This window comes from Saccopteryx bilineata, chromosome 5 (assembly GCF_036850765.1).
Source record: "Saccopteryx bilineata isolate mSacBil1 chromosome 5, mSacBil1_pri_phased_curated, whole genome shotgun sequence".
Classification (NCBI taxonomy): Eukaryota; Metazoa; Chordata; class Mammalia; order Chiroptera; family Emballonuridae; genus Saccopteryx; species Saccopteryx bilineata.
In genome coordinates, this window is record NC_089494.1 from 265,110,894 (window position 1) to 265,129,730 (window position 18,837).

At 45.5% G+C, this 18,837-nt stretch overlaps 1 protein-coding gene across 5 annotated transcripts in view; it reads left to right on the forward strand.

Moving 5' to 3' along the window:
- POLN (DNA polymerase nu) overlaps window positions 1–18,837 on the forward strand; it is a 171,184-nt gene that overhangs the window by 52,563 nt on the left and 99,784 nt on the right. For all 5 annotated transcript variants that reach the window (XM_066278668.1, XM_066278669.1, XM_066278671.1 and 2 more), the window contains 4 exons: window positions 1,232–1,389; window positions 3,907–3,975; window positions 5,440–5,500; window positions 6,220–6,284. In XM_066278668.1, coding sequence (XP_066134765.1) covers window positions 1,232–1,389; window positions 3,907–3,975; window positions 5,440–5,500; window positions 6,220–6,284 — 353 coding nt within the window. The remainder of the gene's footprint in view (window positions 1–1,231; window positions 1,390–3,906; window positions 3,976–5,439; window positions 5,501–6,219; window positions 6,285–18,837) is intronic.

The following is an 18,837-nucleotide window of genomic DNA, read 5'->3' on the forward strand; positions in this document are numbered from 1 at the left end:
ATCATTCTTATTTTGTAAAAAGTACCTTCACATATGTCTCACATGTATACACAGCACTCTTTTCACCCAGTTTTTAGATAGGAAAACTAACACTTGGGGGGGACACAACCTCCCAGGCTCCCAGGCTGGTGTCACTGGCTATTTTCACATATCCAGCTGTCTCCCAGATGTCCTCACGTCAGGGCACATGCCCAACGTGTCCAGCGTCTTGACCTCACACTCCCTGCCTGCCCTCCCCAGAACCTGATGCTGTGTGCTCAGGCAGCTCCTCACCACTCTGCCTTCTGCCCATGATACTGGGTTCCTGGGTACCCTGATGCCATGCAGGGTTAGCGGTGGCCTGTGAAGGCTGCCCAGCAAGAGGCAGGAGGAGAGGAGAAAATTAAAGAGTGGCTATGTTGAGCTGTGGCCGGTTAGCTCAGTCAGTTGGAGGATTGTCCTGAAACATCAAAGTTGTGGATTCGGTCCTCATGCAGGGCACATACAAGAAGCAACCAGTGATTGCACAGATAATTGGGACAAATGAATGCTTTCCTCTCCGTTTCACTCTCACTCTCTCTCTCCCCTCCCCCTTCCCTTCCCTTCCTCTCTCTGTCTTTCTAAAAATAAAAATAAGTAAATAAGAGTGGTTATGTTGACAGACGCCACTGAGAATATGAAGGGGCGAAGGAGAAGGGGGAGAGGTGCCCAGGGAAGTGAGAGGCGTGGGAGCGAGAGAGAGAGAGGGGAGAAGAGGAAGCAGGAGGTATGGCTGAGGATTCTGACTTGCATCTCTTTTAACATTCTGAGAGATCCAAATTTCAGGTTGGTTTGGAGTCTCTACCCTTTTGGGTATTTCGGGTCAATTCCCATGGAGATTGGCCTTGTGCAGCCGGGGTTTGTGGAGGCCAGCTGGTGGCGCAGTGGGCAGAGCACCACCCCTGAGCGACGAGGTTGCTGGTTGCGGGTTCCAGCCTCGGTCAGGGCACATACGAAAGCAATCAATGACACAACTAAGTGGTGCCTCTTTCCCTCCTGCTCTCTCTCCCGTCCTCTTTCTCAAAATAAATAAATAAATAAAATTGAAATTCCTTATTACCAGCAGAACACCTTTTGATACTTAGCTCTGTAATTTGAGGGGATGTTAATACTATATGGTCACTAATTTGAACCTTGAGAACGTTGTTGTAAAAGCCGAAAAATGCATAATTCTTATTACTTTAGACTGGCTAAATGAGCTTTTTCTCTTCAGTTGCTGGTTTTGTAGGACTAGATCCTAGAATTGCCGCGTGGCTTATAGATCCCAGTGATGCTGCACCCTCTTTTGAAGATTTGGTGGCAAAATACCTTGAAAACTCCATCACAGTTAACGTGAGAAGCACCTATGAAAATTCCTCAAGAAGTATTGTGGTGAGTTGTTTTCTTTTTTTTTTTCTCCAAATGTGAGTTGTTTTCTGATAAGATTTTATCAGCATTAATACGGCCCTAACTTTTTCTTTAGAAACTCTTTCTACTTCAGAGACCGTCCAGTGGTAAAAAATTGTTGCCAGCATTCATTATTACTTATTCATCACACATGCTGTTTGCCTTGACATTTCTGGTGGAGGGTATGAGTCAGGACGGGCCATTTCTGTTCCTTTGTGGAACTGTTCCTGGGCCCTCTATGCACGGAGGGACCTTCTAAATGGAGTGTCTGGTGTCAGAGAGTCCCCTGTCTGTAAGCAGAGAGCTGTCTGTTTATGAATTCTCAGTGCCGGTGACGTGGCAGCCACAGCAGAGGGCCCGGGGCGGCCCCTCTTCTGTGCTCAGCTGCCTTCTAGAGAGACATCCGGTCACGAGGAGCTGCTGGCTGGACACACAAGGGCGCTCGCTGCTCTGGAGCCCTGCCTGGAGCCCAGCAAGGGAGAACAGACGGCCCTACAGCAGGTCTGTGTCTCGGTGTCCCAGTGGGAGCAGCAGGGGCCACGGTTGGGCCACTTCTTTTAGGTATCCACAGTGAAAGTTAACAGCTGCAGATCAAATGCATGATTAGAAGAACATGCTGAGGGCAGTGGGGGCACTGATGTTGGGGGTGGCAACCTGGGGAGCAAAGCAGGTGGCGGTGTGAGCCTGCCTGCTGTGCCTGCCGCCCTGAGCTGGGGGGTTTGCTTCCTGCCCTCATCTCATACCCTGTCTGTGTCTCACGGGCTCGCTGTCGAAAGTGCGGAAGCTCACTGCCCATTAATTAATTAATTAATTAATTAATATTATTTTTCAATGAGAGAGGCAGAGAGAGAGCGACAGAGACAGACAGAAAGGGAGAGAGATGAGAGACATCAGCTTGTAGTTGCAGCACTTTTGGTTCTATACGATAAGCTCATTCAGGTGGATGAGCTCCTAGAGACCCCTGCCCAGACATTCACGGGAGCCACGCCCAGGGCTGACAGGAAACACGCCCACGTGTGTGTAGCCAACCTGCCTCACGTGCAGGACTTGTCTCCCCCATGGGGCCTTGGACAGGGATGCGCGTCTGACTAGCCTGTGGTCGGGGCCGTCACGTGGCAGATGCCAGGGCTCGGGGTGAGGAGGGAGAATTAGACTGGGGTCAGGAGCTAAGACTCATGCCACCAACCTGTTTGTCAGTTGAACACAGACACTGTCTGTCCCCCTCCCAGACCCTGTGTGTGTGTCACCCAGGGCAAGACTGGAGAGTGCCTGTGGAGTGTGGCAGCGTGGCTGCTCTGCTCACTCGTGGGGGATGGAGACTGCGGGAGCCCAGAGGCCAGGGCCGCACCCTCCTGTCTTTGTCACCATGTAATCTTTATACTTTGGACACTTGGCTTCTTTGTGGCTCATTGCCTATAGAACGAGGAAAAAAATTGGATTGAGAAGAAAGTGGCAAACAATAGGTAGCTTGCATTTGCTCATTAAGAAGTATGTTCTGTAGGCCCTGGCCGGTTGGCTCAGTGGTAGAGCGTCGGCCTGGCGTGCAGAAGTCCCGGGTTCGATTCCCGGCCAGGGCACACAGGAGAAGCGCCCATCTGCTTCTCCACCCCTCCCCCTCTCCTTCCTCTCTGTCTCTCTCTTCCCCTCCCGCAGCCGAGGCTCCATTGGAGCAGGGATGGCCTGGGCGCTGGGGATGGCTCCTTGGCCTCTGCCCCAGGCGACAGAGCGATGCCCCGGAGGGGCAGAGCATCGCCCCCTGGTGGGCGTGCCGGGTGGATCCCGGTCAGGCGCATGCGGGAGTCTGTATGACTGTCTCTCCCCGTTTCTAGCTTCAGAAAAATAAAAAAAATAAAAATAAATAAAAAAAAAAGAAGTATGTTCTGGGCCCTGGCTGGTGGGTCAGTGAATAGGTCGTCGGCCTGGTGTACGGACATCCCAGGCTTGATTCCCAGTCAAGGCACACAGGAGAAGCGACTCTCTGCTTCTCCCCCACTGCCTCCTCTGTCCCTCTTCCCCTCCCATGGCCAGTGGCTCAATTGGTTTGAGCTTAGCCTCAGGTACTGAGGATAGCTCTGTTGGAGCATGACAGCCTTGGGTGCTAAAAATAGCTCAATACTTGAGCATCAACCCCCAGACAGGGTTGCCAGGTGGATCCCAGTCAGGGTGCATAGGGTAGTCTTCCTCACTATTTCTCCCTCTCTCATCTTAAAAAAAATAAGTACACTCTGTAGTATTGCACTTGTCGACTGGAAGTGATGGGTGATGCCACATATATGTGATGCCTGCCATGGAAAGACATGTGTGACCTAGCTTGCAAGCATTTCTGTGAGTTGTGTCACTTCCTAGATTGTGATGATTGATGCCACATATATGTGATGCCTGCCATGGAAAGACATGTGTGACCTAGCTTGCAAGCATTTCTGTGAGTTGTGTCACTTCCTAGATTGTGATGATTGGTGCTGCCATGTTTGCCTAATTTTTTATTCTTTTGGTCTTTGAAAGAATCAGAATGTATGTGCGAATCTGAGGATACTCTACAGGCTTACGATGGACCTTTGCTCTCAGCTGAAGGTAAGGCATTTTATCACTTCTGTGAACAGGTGCTCTTCTGCACTGGTCATCCAGCTGTGTGTCATTGGCATCCGTGCTCACAGGAAGCAATGCCCAGACTGTCTCCAATGGGCAGGAAAGAAAACATTGAGTTCTAAGGCCAGGTTAACCTACATCACTCATAAAGGGGCAGTCCAGATGATATGACCTGAAGTTTTTAAAATATTTTCTATAGGTTAGCCACAATTGTAACACTTCTTAAAAGCCTCCACTTCAATGGAACGTTTCTAATGTTGCCGTCAACATCAAAGCTGAGAGTAATTTTAGTTAATGGTGGAACGGACACAGCTTCACTCTATCCCATTGGGAAGTGGAGGGCATGTAATCAAGAAGAGTTGAGTGAAGGGACTGTGTACAGGCATGGGCAGGGGCGAGGGCTCAGCCCAGAATGGAGAAGCCTCCAGGGATAGTGCTGACTAGAAGCTTTCCCACCCCTGGGCTTGAAGAACCAGATGGTACCAGGACCTGGGAGAGCAGTGGCCCTATAGTGGCCACAGCAGAAGCTGTGGCTGCAGGCAGAGGAGTGCAGCCAGCCGTACACTGTGGGCGGCTAGGCTGCAGGCAGGTGGCAAGAGGAACCCCACTTCTCTCTCCTCTCGCCACCCAGAGAGCAGAGAAGGAGCCCAGGTGGTGTGGCCTAGAGGGCGTCAGCAGGGAAGAAAGGGGCCTGCAGGGGCAGGTCGAGAACGTGAGGGCCGTGGGAGAACAGATGAGGCCAAGGACCCTCAGCTGGCAGCAGGCAGGAAGAAAAGGGATGGAGACTCTGGGAGAGAGCGTGGGAGGCGTTCTGAAAAATGCAGAGGTGTTTCACGCTTTGGGTGGACATGACCCAATATAAAGATCTCACTTCTCACATTTATCTATGAAGTCAATGAAAAATTTAGTCAAACTTTTGGAAATTTAGTTAACCTATTCTGAAATTAAAATGGAAGTTGCCTGACCTGTGGTGGCGCAGTGGATAAAGCATCAACCTGGAAATGCTGAGGTTGCTGGTTCAAAACCCTGGGCTTGCCTGGTCAAGGCACATATGGGAGTTGATGCTTCCTGCTCCTCCCCCCTTCTCTCTCTCTCTCTCTCACTCTCTCTCCCCTCTCTATAATAAATAAATAAAAAAAATCTTTAAAAAAAAATGGAAGCCTAAACGTTCATAAATATGTACCTAAATCACTTAAAAATTAGAAAGATTAAAGGGAATTGGGAGTAGGGTGTCTTGTCCTATTTCCAGATATCTCCACCAGGTCTTGGTAAATACAGTAGGACACTTGAAGGAAGTGGGACCTTTACTAGGAAGGGGGCCAGGAGAGGAGAGGCTGTTGGGTGGGAAGCCAACTCTGTCCATGCGGGAGTGCCTGAAATCCAGCTCAGCCCAGTGCAGGTAGAAATAATCCTTTAAAAGTGACATCGATATTTCTTCCTATGAAACAGGTTTTTGGTCTGTGGCAACTATTTTGTACTTTGGAGCTCCCTCTGATACCAATTTTGGCAGGTAAGCTACTGTAAAGATTATGTATACTCATCTTTCTAGAGAATTCTTTACCTTGTGTGGACTGACTGTGACTCTGTTACTTAGGGGTAGGTAGAGCACCCCACCGGGCACTGAGGAGGGGTGACAAGCTCTGTATTTTCCCTTTCTGTAACAAGAGGGCTTGGACCATACACCTCTTGGTGGAGAGGACTCAGCAGTTTCCGACATTTTGGTTGTATGAAATCTTTTCTGTATTGTCTGTGTGCCACATCTGGGTGCCCTGGCCAAGGGACCACCCTCCTCCTGACTCCCTGGCTCCTGAGAGCAGCAGTGTGGATTGTACATGTCAGCAGTTGTCGGGTCCTGGTGTGCTGTCCTTTAACTGTTTGTGAGAGCCCCCATGAGGAACTGTGGCAAGAATCTCTTTGACTGTGGCTTCTCAGCCCCCACTCTGTCCAGGTCCTGCTGGGTACAGGAGAGCAGATCAGAGCCCAGCAATCTCACAGGCAGGGGCAACCTTTCTGTCCAGAGTGTGCCTGGCCAGTGCGTGTCCCCATGCCCACTGCCACCACGGCCGGGCTTGAATACTGGCCCTAAGGGACCCCTTACCAATGTGTGCTTGCAGCGGGTGCTGTCATTATTGTCTCCTTCGGGGAGTGTGGCTTGCTCCCTGCCCTGCCGTCTTTCACAGGAATGAGTCATTGACGCAAATTTTATCTGCTTTGGTTTTTGAACCCCAGTGATGGAGAGCCAGAGCATTCAGGTGAACAAGGACGACTTGGAGAGGACCTCAGCACTTCTTGGGGTAGGTTATGATTGAGATCTTTTGTATTATTAATCTTCTCCCGGGAGCGATGTTGATCTATTCCTCTCTCTGATGCCAAGAGGGGGACCACGCAGGGGAAAGGGTTAAACACACATTGTTTCTGGTTGCTCCCCACGTGAGTGTGAACCAGGCTTAATGGATCCTCAGTGACGTTCTTAAATTGGGTTCTTTCAAGGACGTTGCCCCCTATAGTTTGGTGAGGGGAATTAATAGGTTTCTTAGATTCTTTAAAAAAGCAAAAACACAACTTTCTAAAGATGAAAAATAAAAATAAAATACAGAGGGATGCATAAAGATGCATGAAAAGATTCATTAAAATGTTCCATTTAAAGAAAACTGGGGTATAACCATCTCCTAGGTCAGAGCATAGAACTCTCAGAAGCCCTGGGTGCCCTTTCCCCATCAGAACCCCCGTCTGCTGCCCCCAGTGTAGTAGCTCATCCTGACGTTTGGAGTCATTGCGTTGTTGCTTTTCATTACAGTGTCTGCATTCAGTGCCTGAACCATATGTTTTTGTTTTCCTTTTGAACTACAAGTTAATAGTTGTGCCCGACCACTTTCCCTCGGCCTCCAGGTCTCAGCCTCAGCTACGCTCGTGTCATTTGGTACTGTGGTCTTCCATCGCACAACTCTGTCCCGCTGTTGAGAGGCATCTCGGTTGGTTCCAGTTTGCAGTCGTTAGGAGCCACGCAGCACCCTTGCGTGTGTGTCGGGGGCCCAAGCACATGCTTCCCTGGGGTATAAAGCAGGGTTGGGCCGCTGGGGGTCAGGGGCCATGGGGATGGTATTGCTCAGCTAACGGCTTTCCCAAGTCGCACCCGCCAGCCGTGTACACAGCATCCTGTCATCGCGTCTCATCCTCATTTTGGTGAGGATGTAATGGTATCTCATTACGATTTTGGTTTCTATTTTTCTTGTTATTAATGAGGTTGGATAGCTTCTCATATCATCAGTAGCTGTTCATAGTTTCTTTTTGGTAAAGGATCTGCCCAAATTTTGTACCCATTTTTATATTGATGGTTTTCTCTTTCACTAATAGGACTTCTTAATATCGTCTGGTTACAAGCTTGATACATACAACTTCTCCCTCTCTGTCTTACTTTTTACTCACATAATGATGTCTTGATGAACAGATGTCCTTAATTCTTAATGTAGTGTAATTTATCTTTTTCTTTAGGATTAGTACTTTCTGCCTCTGTTTAAGAAATCTTTCCTGATTTCAAGCTCATGAAGTATTCTTATATGTTATATTTTCATTAGCCTTTGCATTTAGATTTATTGTATAATCTACCTGAGGAACTGATTTTTCTTTTTATGCACTTTGTAATTAAGAAATAAATTACAGGCCCTGGCCGGTTGGCTCAGCGGTAGAGCGTCGGCCTGGTGTGCGGGGGACCCGGGTTCGATTCCCGGCCAGGGCACACAGGAGAAGCGCCCATTTGCTTCTCCACCCCCCCCCCACCCTTCCTCTCTGTCTCTCTCTTCCCCTTCCGCAGCCAAGGCTCCATTGGAGCCAAGATGGCCCGGGCGCTTGGGATGGCTCCTTGGCCTCTGCCCCAGGCGCTAGAGTGGCTCTGGTCGCAGCAGAGCGACGCCCCAGAGGGGCAGAGCATCGCCCCCTGGTGGGCAGAGCGTCGCCCCCTGGTGGGCGTGCCGGGTGGATCCCGGTCGGGCGCATGCGGGAGTCTGTCTGACTGTCTCTCCCAGTTTCCAGCTTCAGAAAAATACAAAAAAAAATAATAATAAAATAAAAATAAATAAATAAATAAGTTACAGCCTAACCTGTGGTGGCACAGTGGATAGAGCATCAACACAGGACACTGAGGTCATGGGCTCAAAACCCTGGGCTTGCTGGGTCAAGGCATGTATGAGAAGCAATCAGTGAACAACTAAAGTGAAGCAACTATGAGTTGATGCTCCTCATTCTCTCTCCTTTCTCTCTTTCTCTAAAAATCAATAATTAAAAAAAGAAATTATATACTGTGAATGGCACAAATCTTTTTTCTTTATTGTAATAAAATACACTTAATCTAAAATTTATCATTTTATGTATTTCTAAATACACAGTTTCAGTAGTGTTAAATACATTCAAATGGTATTACAGCCTTTATCACCATCCAACCCCGTAACTATTTTCATCTTCTTTTTTCTTTTTTAGAGAGAGAGAAAAAAAAATCAATTTGTCGTTCCACTTACTTATTCATTCATTGGTTGATTCTTGTATGTACTTTGACTGGGGATCGAACCCACAACCTTAGCATAGCCAGCAAGGGCACTGTTTTCTTGTAAAATTGAAACTCTCTACCCATTAAACACTAATTCCCTATTCTCCTTTCCCCTAGTTGGTTTTCCCACTGGCCCCTGGCAATCTCCATCTACTTTCTGTCTCTATAATTTTGACTACTCTACGTATTTCGTGTAAGTGGAATCCGTTTGTCTTTTTGTGACTGCCTTATTTCACGGAGCATAATGTCCTCAAGGTTTACCCATGTTGTATCATATGGAAGGATTTCCTTCCTTTCTGAGGCTGAATAATACTCCACTGTATCTGCATACTCCATTTTGTCTTGATGGACGCAGGCAACTTGGGTTGCTTGCCTGTTTTAGCTATCATTGAATAATGCTGGGGTGAACATGGGTATACAGATACTTCTTTGAGATCCTGCTTTCAGTTCTTTTGAGTATATATCCAGAAATAAATTGCTAGATTCTTGTGGTAATTATGTTTTTAATTTCTTGATTAGTGGCCGTACTGTTTTCTACAGCGGCAGTGCCGTTTTACCTTCCCCCCTAGTACTGCACAAAGGTTCTGATTTCCCCACGTCCTCACTAACTCTTGTTTCTGTTTTTTGATAGTAGCTATCTTAATGGGTATGAGGTGGAATCTCATTGTAGTTTTGATTTGCATTTCACTAATGATTAGTGGTGTTGAGAAACTTTTCATGTGATTATTGGCCACTTGTCTATTTTCTTTGGGAAAATGTCTATTGAAATTTTGCTCACTTTTAATTGGATTGTTCTATCTTGTCTTGAGTTTTAAGAGTTCTCTTTGTATTCTGGATATTAAACCTTTATCAGATATACGACTTGCAAATATTTTCCCCCATTCTGTGGGATGCCTTTTTACTCTTTTGATAGTGTCTTTTGATGTACATGGTTTTAAAATTCTCGTGAAGTCTAAGTTTTGTAATTTTTTCTTTTGTTACCTGTGCCTTTGGTGTCATATCCAAGAACTCATAGCTAAATCCAATGCCATGAAAGTTTATCCTGTTTTCTTTTAAGAGCTTTACTGTTTTAGGTCTTACATTTAGTTCCCTGATCCATTTTGAGTATTTCACATCTATATTAGGTAAGGGTTCAACTTCAGTCTTCTGCATGTGGCTATTCAGTTTCCCAGAACCATTTGTTGAAAAGAAAATCCTTTCCCCATTGAATGGCCTTGGCACCTTTGTCAAAAATCATTTGACTATGTCTGTGAGGGCTTAAATCTGAATTCACTATTCTATTTCCTGGGTCTGCATGTCTGTCTTTATGCCAGTACAGTTTTGGTTACTGTGCTTTGTAGTAAGTTTAGAAGTTAAGACATGTACCCTCCAGTTTTATTCTTTTTATGACTTTTGGCTACTCAATGTCTCTTGAAATTCCATATGAATTTTAGGATGCATTTTTCTATTTCTGAAAAAAGTGTCTTTAGATTTCGATAGGGATTGAATTGACTTTGTAGATCACTTGAGTAGTATTGACATCTTAGTATGTTAAGTCTTCCTGTCCATAACATGAAATGTGTTTTTATTTAAGTATGTCTTTTTAAATTTCTCTCAGCAAGGCCCTGGCCGGTTGGCTCAGCGGTGGAGCATCGGCTTGGCGTGCAGGGGACCCGGGTTCAATCCCCAGCCAGGGCACATAGGAGAGGTGCCCATTTGCTTCTCCACCCCCCCCCTTCCTCTCTGTCTCTCTCTCCCCCTCCCGCAGCCAAGGCTCCATTGGAGCGAGGATGGCCCGGGCGCTGGGGATGGCTCCTTGGCCTCTGCCCCAGGCGCTAGAGTGGCTCTGGTCAGGGCAGAGCATCGCCCTTGGTGGACGTGCCGGGTGGATCCCGGTCGGGCTCATGCGGGAGTCTGTCTGACTGTCTCTCCTCGTTTCCAGCTTCAGAGAAATACAGGGGGGGAAAAAAAAAGGAAAAAAAAAATTAAATTTCTCTCAGCAATGCTTTGTAGTGTTCATTGTGCAAGTATTTCAACTCCTTGGTCAAGTTACTTTCTAAATACTTTCTAAGCACCTTGTTTCATTGCTTTCTGCATTATTGTGCTTCACAGGCACTGTGTTTGTTACAAATCTAAGGTTCATGGCAGTCCTTCCTCAAGCATGGTCTGTCAGCACCATTTTTCCAATGGTATTTGCTCACTTCATGTCTTTGTATCATATTTTGGTAATTCTCACAATATTTCAAATTTTTTCATCATTATTATTTTTATCTTGGTGATCTGTGATCAGTGCTCTTTGATGTTACCATTGTAATTAATTGTTTTGGGGTGCCAGGAACCACATTCGTATAAGACAGCAAACTTAATTGAAATGTGTGTGTTCTTGGCCTGACGTGCGGTGGTACACTAGATAAAGTGTCAACCTGGAAACGCTGAGGTTGCCAGTTCAAAACCCTGGGCTTGCCTGGTCAAAGCACACATGGGAGTTGATGCTATCTGCTCCTCCCCCCTTTTCTCTCTCTCTCTCCCCTCTCTATAATGAATAATTAAAATATTAAAAAAAAAAAAGAGCCCTGGCTGGTTGGCTCAGTGATAGAGCATCGGCCTGGCGTGCAGGAGTCCCCGGTTTGATTCCCGGCCAGGGCACACAGGAGAAGCGCCCATCTGCTTCTCCACCCCTCCCCCTCTCCTTCCTCTCTATCTCTCTCTTCCCCTCCCGCAGCCAAAGCTCCATTGGAACAGAGTTGGCCCGGGTGATGAGGATGGCTCCATGGCCTCTGCCTCAGGCACTAGAATGGCCCTGGTCGCAGCAGAGCAACACCCCAGATGGGCAGAGCATCGCCCCCTGATGGGCATGCCAGGTGGATCCCGGTCGGGCGCATGCAGGAGTCTGTCTGACTGCCTCCCCGTTTCCAACTTCAGAAAAATTAAAAAAAAAAAAAAAAAAAAAGAAATGTGTGTGTTCTCAATGCTCCACCAACCAGCCATTCTCGTATCTTTTCCCATCTCCTCAGGCCCTCCTATTCCCTGAGACACAAACCATATTGAAATCAGGCCAATTAATAACCCAACAATGGCTTGTAAGTGTTCAAGAGGGAGGAAGAATCTCCTGTCTGTCATTTTAAATCAAAAGCTAGAAATGATTAAGCTTGGTGAGGAAGGCTTGCCAAAAGCCAAGATAGGCTGAAAGCTGGGCTTCTTGTACCAAACAAACAAGTATGAGTGCGAAGGAAAAGTCGTTGAAGGAAATTAAAAGTGCTTTTCCAATCAACACATGAGTGATAAGAAAGCAAAGTAGCCTGTCACTCACATGCAGAAAGTGTGAGAGGTCTGGATAGATCAAACCAGCCACAACATCCCCTTAAGTCAGAGGTCGGGAACCTTTTTGGCTGAGAGAGCCATGAATGCCACATATTTTAAAATGTAATTCCGTGAGAGCCATACAACGACCTGTGTACGTTGTGCAATATCCAGTAAAAATTTGGTGTTGTCCCGGAGGACAACTGTGATTGGCTCCAGCTGTGATTGGCTCCAGCTGTGATTGGCTCCAGCCACCTGCAACCATGAACATGAGTGGTAGGAAATGAATGGGTTGTAATACATGAGAATGTTTTTAACATTTTTTTTATTAAAGATTTGTCTGCGAGCCAGATGCAGCCATCAAAAGAGCCACATCTGGCTGCAAGCTATAGGTTCCCGACCCCTGCCTTAAGTCAAAGCCTAATCCAGGGCGGGGCCCTAACCCTCTTCAATTCTGTGAAGACTGACAGAGGTGAGGAAGCTGCAGGAAAAAATTCTGAAGCTAGCAGAGGTTGGTTTATGAGGTTTAAGGAAAGAAGCTGTCTCCCTAACATAATAGTGCCAGGGGAGGCAGCAGGTTATTCAGAAGATCAGCAAAGATAATTACTGGAGGCAGCTACACTAAACCACAGATTTTCAATGTAGATGAAACAGTCCTATGTTGGAAGAAGATGCCTTCTAGGACCTTCATAGCTAGAAGAAAATAAATGTCTGGGCTCAAAGATTTCAAAGGACAGGCAGACTCTATTGTGAAGTTAACACAACTAGTGACATTAAATTGAAGCCAGTGCTCGCTTACCATTCCAAAAATCTTAGGGCCCTTAAGAATTTTGCTAAATCGACTCTGCCTGTGCTCTAGAAGTGGAACAATAAAGCCCAGAGCACAGCACATCTGTTAAAAACGTGGTTTCCTGAATATTTTGAGATACTGTTAAGATGTACTGCTCAGAAAGGAAAAAAGATTCCTTTGAAGATATTCCTGCTGCCTGTGGATAAAGCATCGGCCTGGGACACTGAGGACCCAGGTTAGAAACCTTGAAGTCACCGGCTTGAGCGATAGACTCATTCAGCTTAAGCCCAGGCTCACTGCTTGAGTGCGAGGTTGCCAGCTTGAGCGTGGGATCATAGAGATGACCCCATGGTTGCTGGCTTGAGCCCAAAGGTCACTGGCTTGAAGCCCAAGGTCGCTGGCTTGAGCAAGGGGTCACTGGCTTAGCTGGAGCCCCCCAGTTAAGGCACATGTGAGAAAGCAATCAATGAACAACTAAGTTGCCTCAAGGAAGAGTTGGTGCTTCTCATCTCTCTCCCTTCCTGTCTGTCTGTCCGTGTCTGTCTCTTTCTCCCTCTCTCTGTCTCTAAAAGAAAAAAAAATTCCTGCTCACTGGCAATACCCCTGGTCACCCAAAAGCTCTGAAGGAGATGATCATTGAGATGAATACTACTTTATACTTGCTAGCCCATTCTGCAACCCATGGGTCAGGGAGTAATTTCTATTTCTAAACCTCATTGGAGAAATACATGTCTTAAGGCTATAGCTGCCATTGATGATGATTCCTCTCATGGATATGGGCAAAGTAAATTGAAAACCTGTAAAGGATTCACCATTCTAGCTGCCATTAACATTCATGATTGATAGGAAAAGGTCAAAATATCAGTATTAATAGGATTTGGAAAGACATTGATTCCAACCCTTATGGATGGCTTTGAGGAATTCAAGACATCAAGACATCTGGAAGTAGCTGCAGATGTAGTGGAACAGCAAGGAAACTAGAATTAGAAGTGGAGCTTTGCCTGACCTGTGGTGGCACAGTGGATAGAGAATGTTGACCTGGAACACTGAGGTTGCCGGTTCGAAACCCTGAGCTTGCCTGGTCAAGGCAAGTATGGAAGTTGATGCTTCCTGCTCCTCCCCCTTCTCTCTCTCTCTCTCTCTCTCTCTCTCCTCTCTCTCTGAAAAACGAATAAATAAAATCTAAAAAAAAAAAAGAAGTGGAGCCTGAAGACGTGACTGAATTGCTGCCATTGGATGATAAACGTTAATATATAAATAATTGCTTCTTCTGGATGAGCAAAGAAAGTGATTGCTTTTTTTTTTTTAAACCACCTTTTGTTTTTATTGATTTTACTCTATTGTTTTTCTACTCTCTATTTGTTTACTTCTGCTGTAATCTTTATTATTTCCTTTCTTCTGCCAACTCTGGATTTAGTCTGTTCTTTTCTAGTTTCTTAAATTATAAAGTTAGGTTATTGTTTTCAAATCTTTCTCAATTTTTATATAAGTATTTATAGCTATAAATTTTCCCCATAGCACTGCTTTCACTGTGTCCCGTAAGTTTTGTTATGTTGTGATTTCATTTTTGTTAATCTCTAAATAATTTATAAATTCCCTTCTGATTTCCTCTTTGATACTTTGGTTGTTTAAAAGTGTGTTGTTTGCCCTAGCTGGTTGGCTCAGTGGATAGAATATCGGCCCAGCGTGCAGACATCCCAGGTTTGATCACCAGTCAGGGCACACTTGAGAAACAACCGCCTACTTCTCTCTCCCTTCCTCTCCACCTTCTCTGTCTCTTCCCCTCCTGCAGCCAGTGGCTTGATTGGTTCAAGCATCACCCCGGGTACTGAGGATAGCTTGGTTGGTCCAAGCATTGGCCTCAGGTAGTTGCCGGGTGGATCCTGGTCAGGGTGCATGTGGGAGCCTGTCTATCTCTTCTCCTCTCACTTAAAAAAATAAAATAAGTGTGTTGTTGGCCCTGGCCAGGTAGCTCAGTTGGTTAGAGCATTGTCTCATATGCCAAAGTTGTGGGTTTGATCTCTAGTCAGAGCACTACAAGAATAAACCAGTGAATGCATGAATAAGTGGAACAACAAATCAATGGTTCTCTCTTCCTCTCTTTCTAAAATTTATCAATAGAAAAAGCTAAAAGTGTTTTTAAATTCCACAGCTTTCTGAATTTATTATTTTTTTTTAGAGAGAGAGAGAGATAGTGGAGGGGGTGGTGAGGAGAGAGATAAGAAGCATCAACTCATCTTTACTTCACTTTATTTGTTTATTGGTTGCTTCTCATACATGCCTTGACAGCATGTAAGAGACAGTGGGGGGGGGTGCTTAAGCCAAGCCAGTGACCCCTTGCTCAAGACAGTGACCTTAGGCTCAAGTCAGTGACCTTGGGCTTCAAGCCAGTGACCTTTGGGCTCAAGCCAGCGACCATCAGTCTATGATCCCATGCTCAAGCCAGTGACCCATGCTCAGGCTGGTGATCCCTCGCTCAAGCCAGCAATCTTGGGGTTTCGAACCTGGGTCCTCAGCATCCCAGGTGGATGCTCTATCCACTGTGCCACCACCTGTTCAGGCTATCTCTCACTCTTAAAGGACAATTTTACCAGATTAAATATCTAGGTTGACAGTTTGTTTTTTAGTATTTTGAATATATTGGTCCACTGTATTCTGGCCTCTATGAAGTTTTTGGTGAGAAGTCTGCTTATAATCATATTGAGAATTCCTTGTATGTGATGACATTTCTTTCTTGCTAATTTCAAGATGCTCTCTTTGTTTTGTTTTTTGGAAGTTTGATTATAATGTGTCTTGGTGTTGATCTCTTTGAGTTCATCTTACTTGAAGTTTGTTGAGCTACTTGGATATTTACATTTATGTCTTTCCTAAATTTGAGAAGTCTTCAGCCATTATATCTGTAAATGTTCTCACTGTCCTTTTCTTTCTCTCTTCTCCTGCTTGATGGTGCCCTACAAGTTCCTTAGGCTCTGTTGACTTTTCTTCAATCTTCATTTTTCTGTTTCTCAGCTTTGACAATTTCCATTGTTTTCTCTTCAAGTGCACTGATTGTTTCTTCTACCTCTCCAAATCTGCCTTTGAATCCCTCTAAGGAATACTTTATTTCAATTATTATACTTTTCATCTCCATAATTTCTTTTTTGTTTCCTTTTATGTTTTCTGGCTCTTTGTTGCTCTTTCTATAAATGTTCACAAATTGTTTCCTTGACTTCCTCCCCCAACCCCCCATCTTCCTTTAGGTCTTGGAGCATCTTTAAGACAGTTGTTTTGAAGTTTTTGTCTAGTAGATCTTCCATCAGGTCTTTTTTAGAGATAGTTTCTGTTTACTTTTTTTCCTTTGAATGGGCCATACCTTCCTGTTTCTTTGTAGCCTTGTGATTGTTTGTTGAACACTGGACATTTGAGCCTAATACTGTGTATCTCTGGAGATCACACTCTGCCCCCTCCCCGAGGATTGCTCTTTCTCTGCGTTATGTTTCTCTGTGTTCTGTTTCTTTGCTTACTGTAGATGATCTCTGTCGGAGATCACCTGAGGTGTCCTCAGGTCTTCTCTGAGGTGTTCACTGGGCACGCACAGTCACTTTCTAGTTTTCCCTGAATGTGTAATTGTTTTGTAATGTTCTTGTTTTTTAACATCTGGCTTCTGAAAGGAGAAAAAGTTAAAAATGAATGGGGGTGAAAAGGGCACTGGACCTTTAAATGCCCTAGAAGTCACTTTAGCTGGCTCAAGCGCTTGCAACAAGGAGGTGGAGCTGCAGCAACAATGGTTACTTCCCAATTTGTCTGCATCTTTGATATCAGGAGCTGCAATCACCCATCAGCTCACAGACCCCTGAAATTTGAAGACAAGGTCCTGTTTACCCACCATGGTTTTTGCAAGCTGCATGTGCACAGCTGCTGCCCCCTGGCTGAAGTGGGAGGTGGGTAGCTGCTGCTTAGCTGAAATTTACCAAAATTAACCTGCAGATACTGTACAGATCTTCCCCTGGAAGCTGAAAGCCTTCCACAGACTGTAGAGGTCCAACTGCCCCCTGCCATTGTTGTCCAGCTAGGGAGACAGATTCATACCTCACAGGTGCTTCCTACTCTGCCGTATTCCCAGTATCCCTTTGGTGCAGCTCCTAAGTGTATCATCACTTGATGTATGTTTACATATGTACACACCCAGCAGCATCCCCAAGAGGCAATCACTGTTCTAATTTCTGTTTCCATAAAGAGTCCATTTAATCCATTCTAGCAGTTCATGTAAATGGAATCATATAGTATACTTGCTTTTGTGTCTAGTATCTTTCACTCAAAGTAATGTTTTTGAGACTCATCTGTGTTGTTTTGTGTATTGGTAGTTTGTTTCTTTATATTGCTAAGTTCTGTTTCATTAAATGAATGTACAGGGGGTTCTCGGATTACTGAAAGTCTCGACATACTGTTTTGAGTTTATGGTGCTGACTCCCATAAAAACTTAAAAAAGTTGAGCCCTGGCCGGTTGGCTCAGCGGTAGAGCGTCGGCCTAGCGTGCGGAGGACCCGGGTTCGATTCCCGGCCAGGGCACACAGGAGAAGTGCCCATTTGCTTCTCCACCCCTCCGCCGCGCTTTCCTCTCTGTCTCTCTCTTCCCCTCCCGCAGCCAAGGCTCCATTGGAGCAAAGATGGCCCGGGCGCTGGGGTTGGCTCTGTGGCCTCTGCCTCAGGCGCTGGAGTGGCTCTGGTCGCAACATGGCGACGCCCAGGATGGGCAGAGCATCGCCCCCTGGTGGGCAGAGCATCGCCCCTGGTGGGCGTGCCGGGTGGATCCCGGTCGGGCGCATGCGGGAGTCTGTCAGACTGTCTCTCCCGGTTTCCAGCTTCAGAAAAATGAAAAAGAAAAAAAAAAAAAAAACTTAAAAAAGTTGAGACATGAGTGTTTCAGCTTATGTCGTTAGTGTTGTAATCTCAGACAGAGGATTATGCGGTAACCCGGCACATGAGTGAGAGAGTTGGAGTCTCACAGTATGCTTACCTAAGCCGTTTTGTCTGTTAAAAGCATAAGTGTTCTGTTTGTGGCCCTGACCGGTTGGCTCAGCAGTAGAGCATTGGCCTAGTGTGTGGAAGTCCTGGGTTCGATTCCTGGCCAGGGCACACAGGAGAAGTGCCCATCTACTTCTCCACCCTTCCTCCTCTTCTTTCTCTCTGTCTCTTTCCTTCCCGCAACCAAGGCTCCATTGAAGCAAAGTTGGCCAGGCACTGAGGATGGCTCCATGGCCTCTGCCTCAGGTGCTAGAATGGCTCCAGTCACATCAGAGCAGCACCTTAGATGGGCAGAGCATTGCCCCCTAGTGGCCTTGCCAGGTGGATCCCAGTTGGGTGCATGCAGGAGTCTGTCTGACTGCCTCCCCGCTTCTAACTTTGGAAAAAATAAATAAATAAATAAAAATAAGTGTTCTATTTGTGTTAGGGTGTGTTTCAGTTTACACCAAAATTCGGGTTACATCACTGTCGGAGGAATGGAACTGTGTCGTAACCTGAGGACCGCTGTACAACAATTTGCTTATCTACTCTTCTATAGATAGATTTGAATTAGTTTTAGTTTTAGCTGTTATAGACATTTTTATAAAAATGTGCATTGTGATATTATTTATAATAGCTAAAAAAAACAAATATTACTTACAGGTCCAATAATAGTAGAGGGTTGGTTAAACAAGTGATCATATTAACAGTACAGTAAAAATCATGTAATCATTCAAAATTATGTTCACTTAAATTTTTTGGTGGAATACAAAGTACTTAGACTGTCAAAAGGGAAAAATAGAATGCAAAATTGTTTTTGTACAGTAGTTCCCCTTATCCACAGTTTCGCTTTTCATGGTTTCAGTTACCTGAAGTTAATCATGGTTTGAAAATATGAAATGGAAAATTCCAGAAATAAACAACTCATACGTTTTAAATTGTACGTTATTCTGAGTATTGTGATGAGACCTTTTGCTGCCATCCTCCATCCCACCTGGGACATGAATCATCCCTTTGTCCAGCATGTCCATGCTGTACACCTTCCTGTTGGTCCCTTAGTAGCCATCCCAGCTCTCACATCGACTGTTGTGGGATCACAGTGCTTGTGTTCGAGGAACCCTCATTTTATTTAGTAATGGCCCCAAAGCACGAGAATAGTGATGCTGACAATTTGATACTCCAAAGACAGGCTGTAAAGTGCTTTCTTTCTTTTTTTTGTATTTTTCTGAAGTTGGAAACGGGGAAGCAGTCAGAC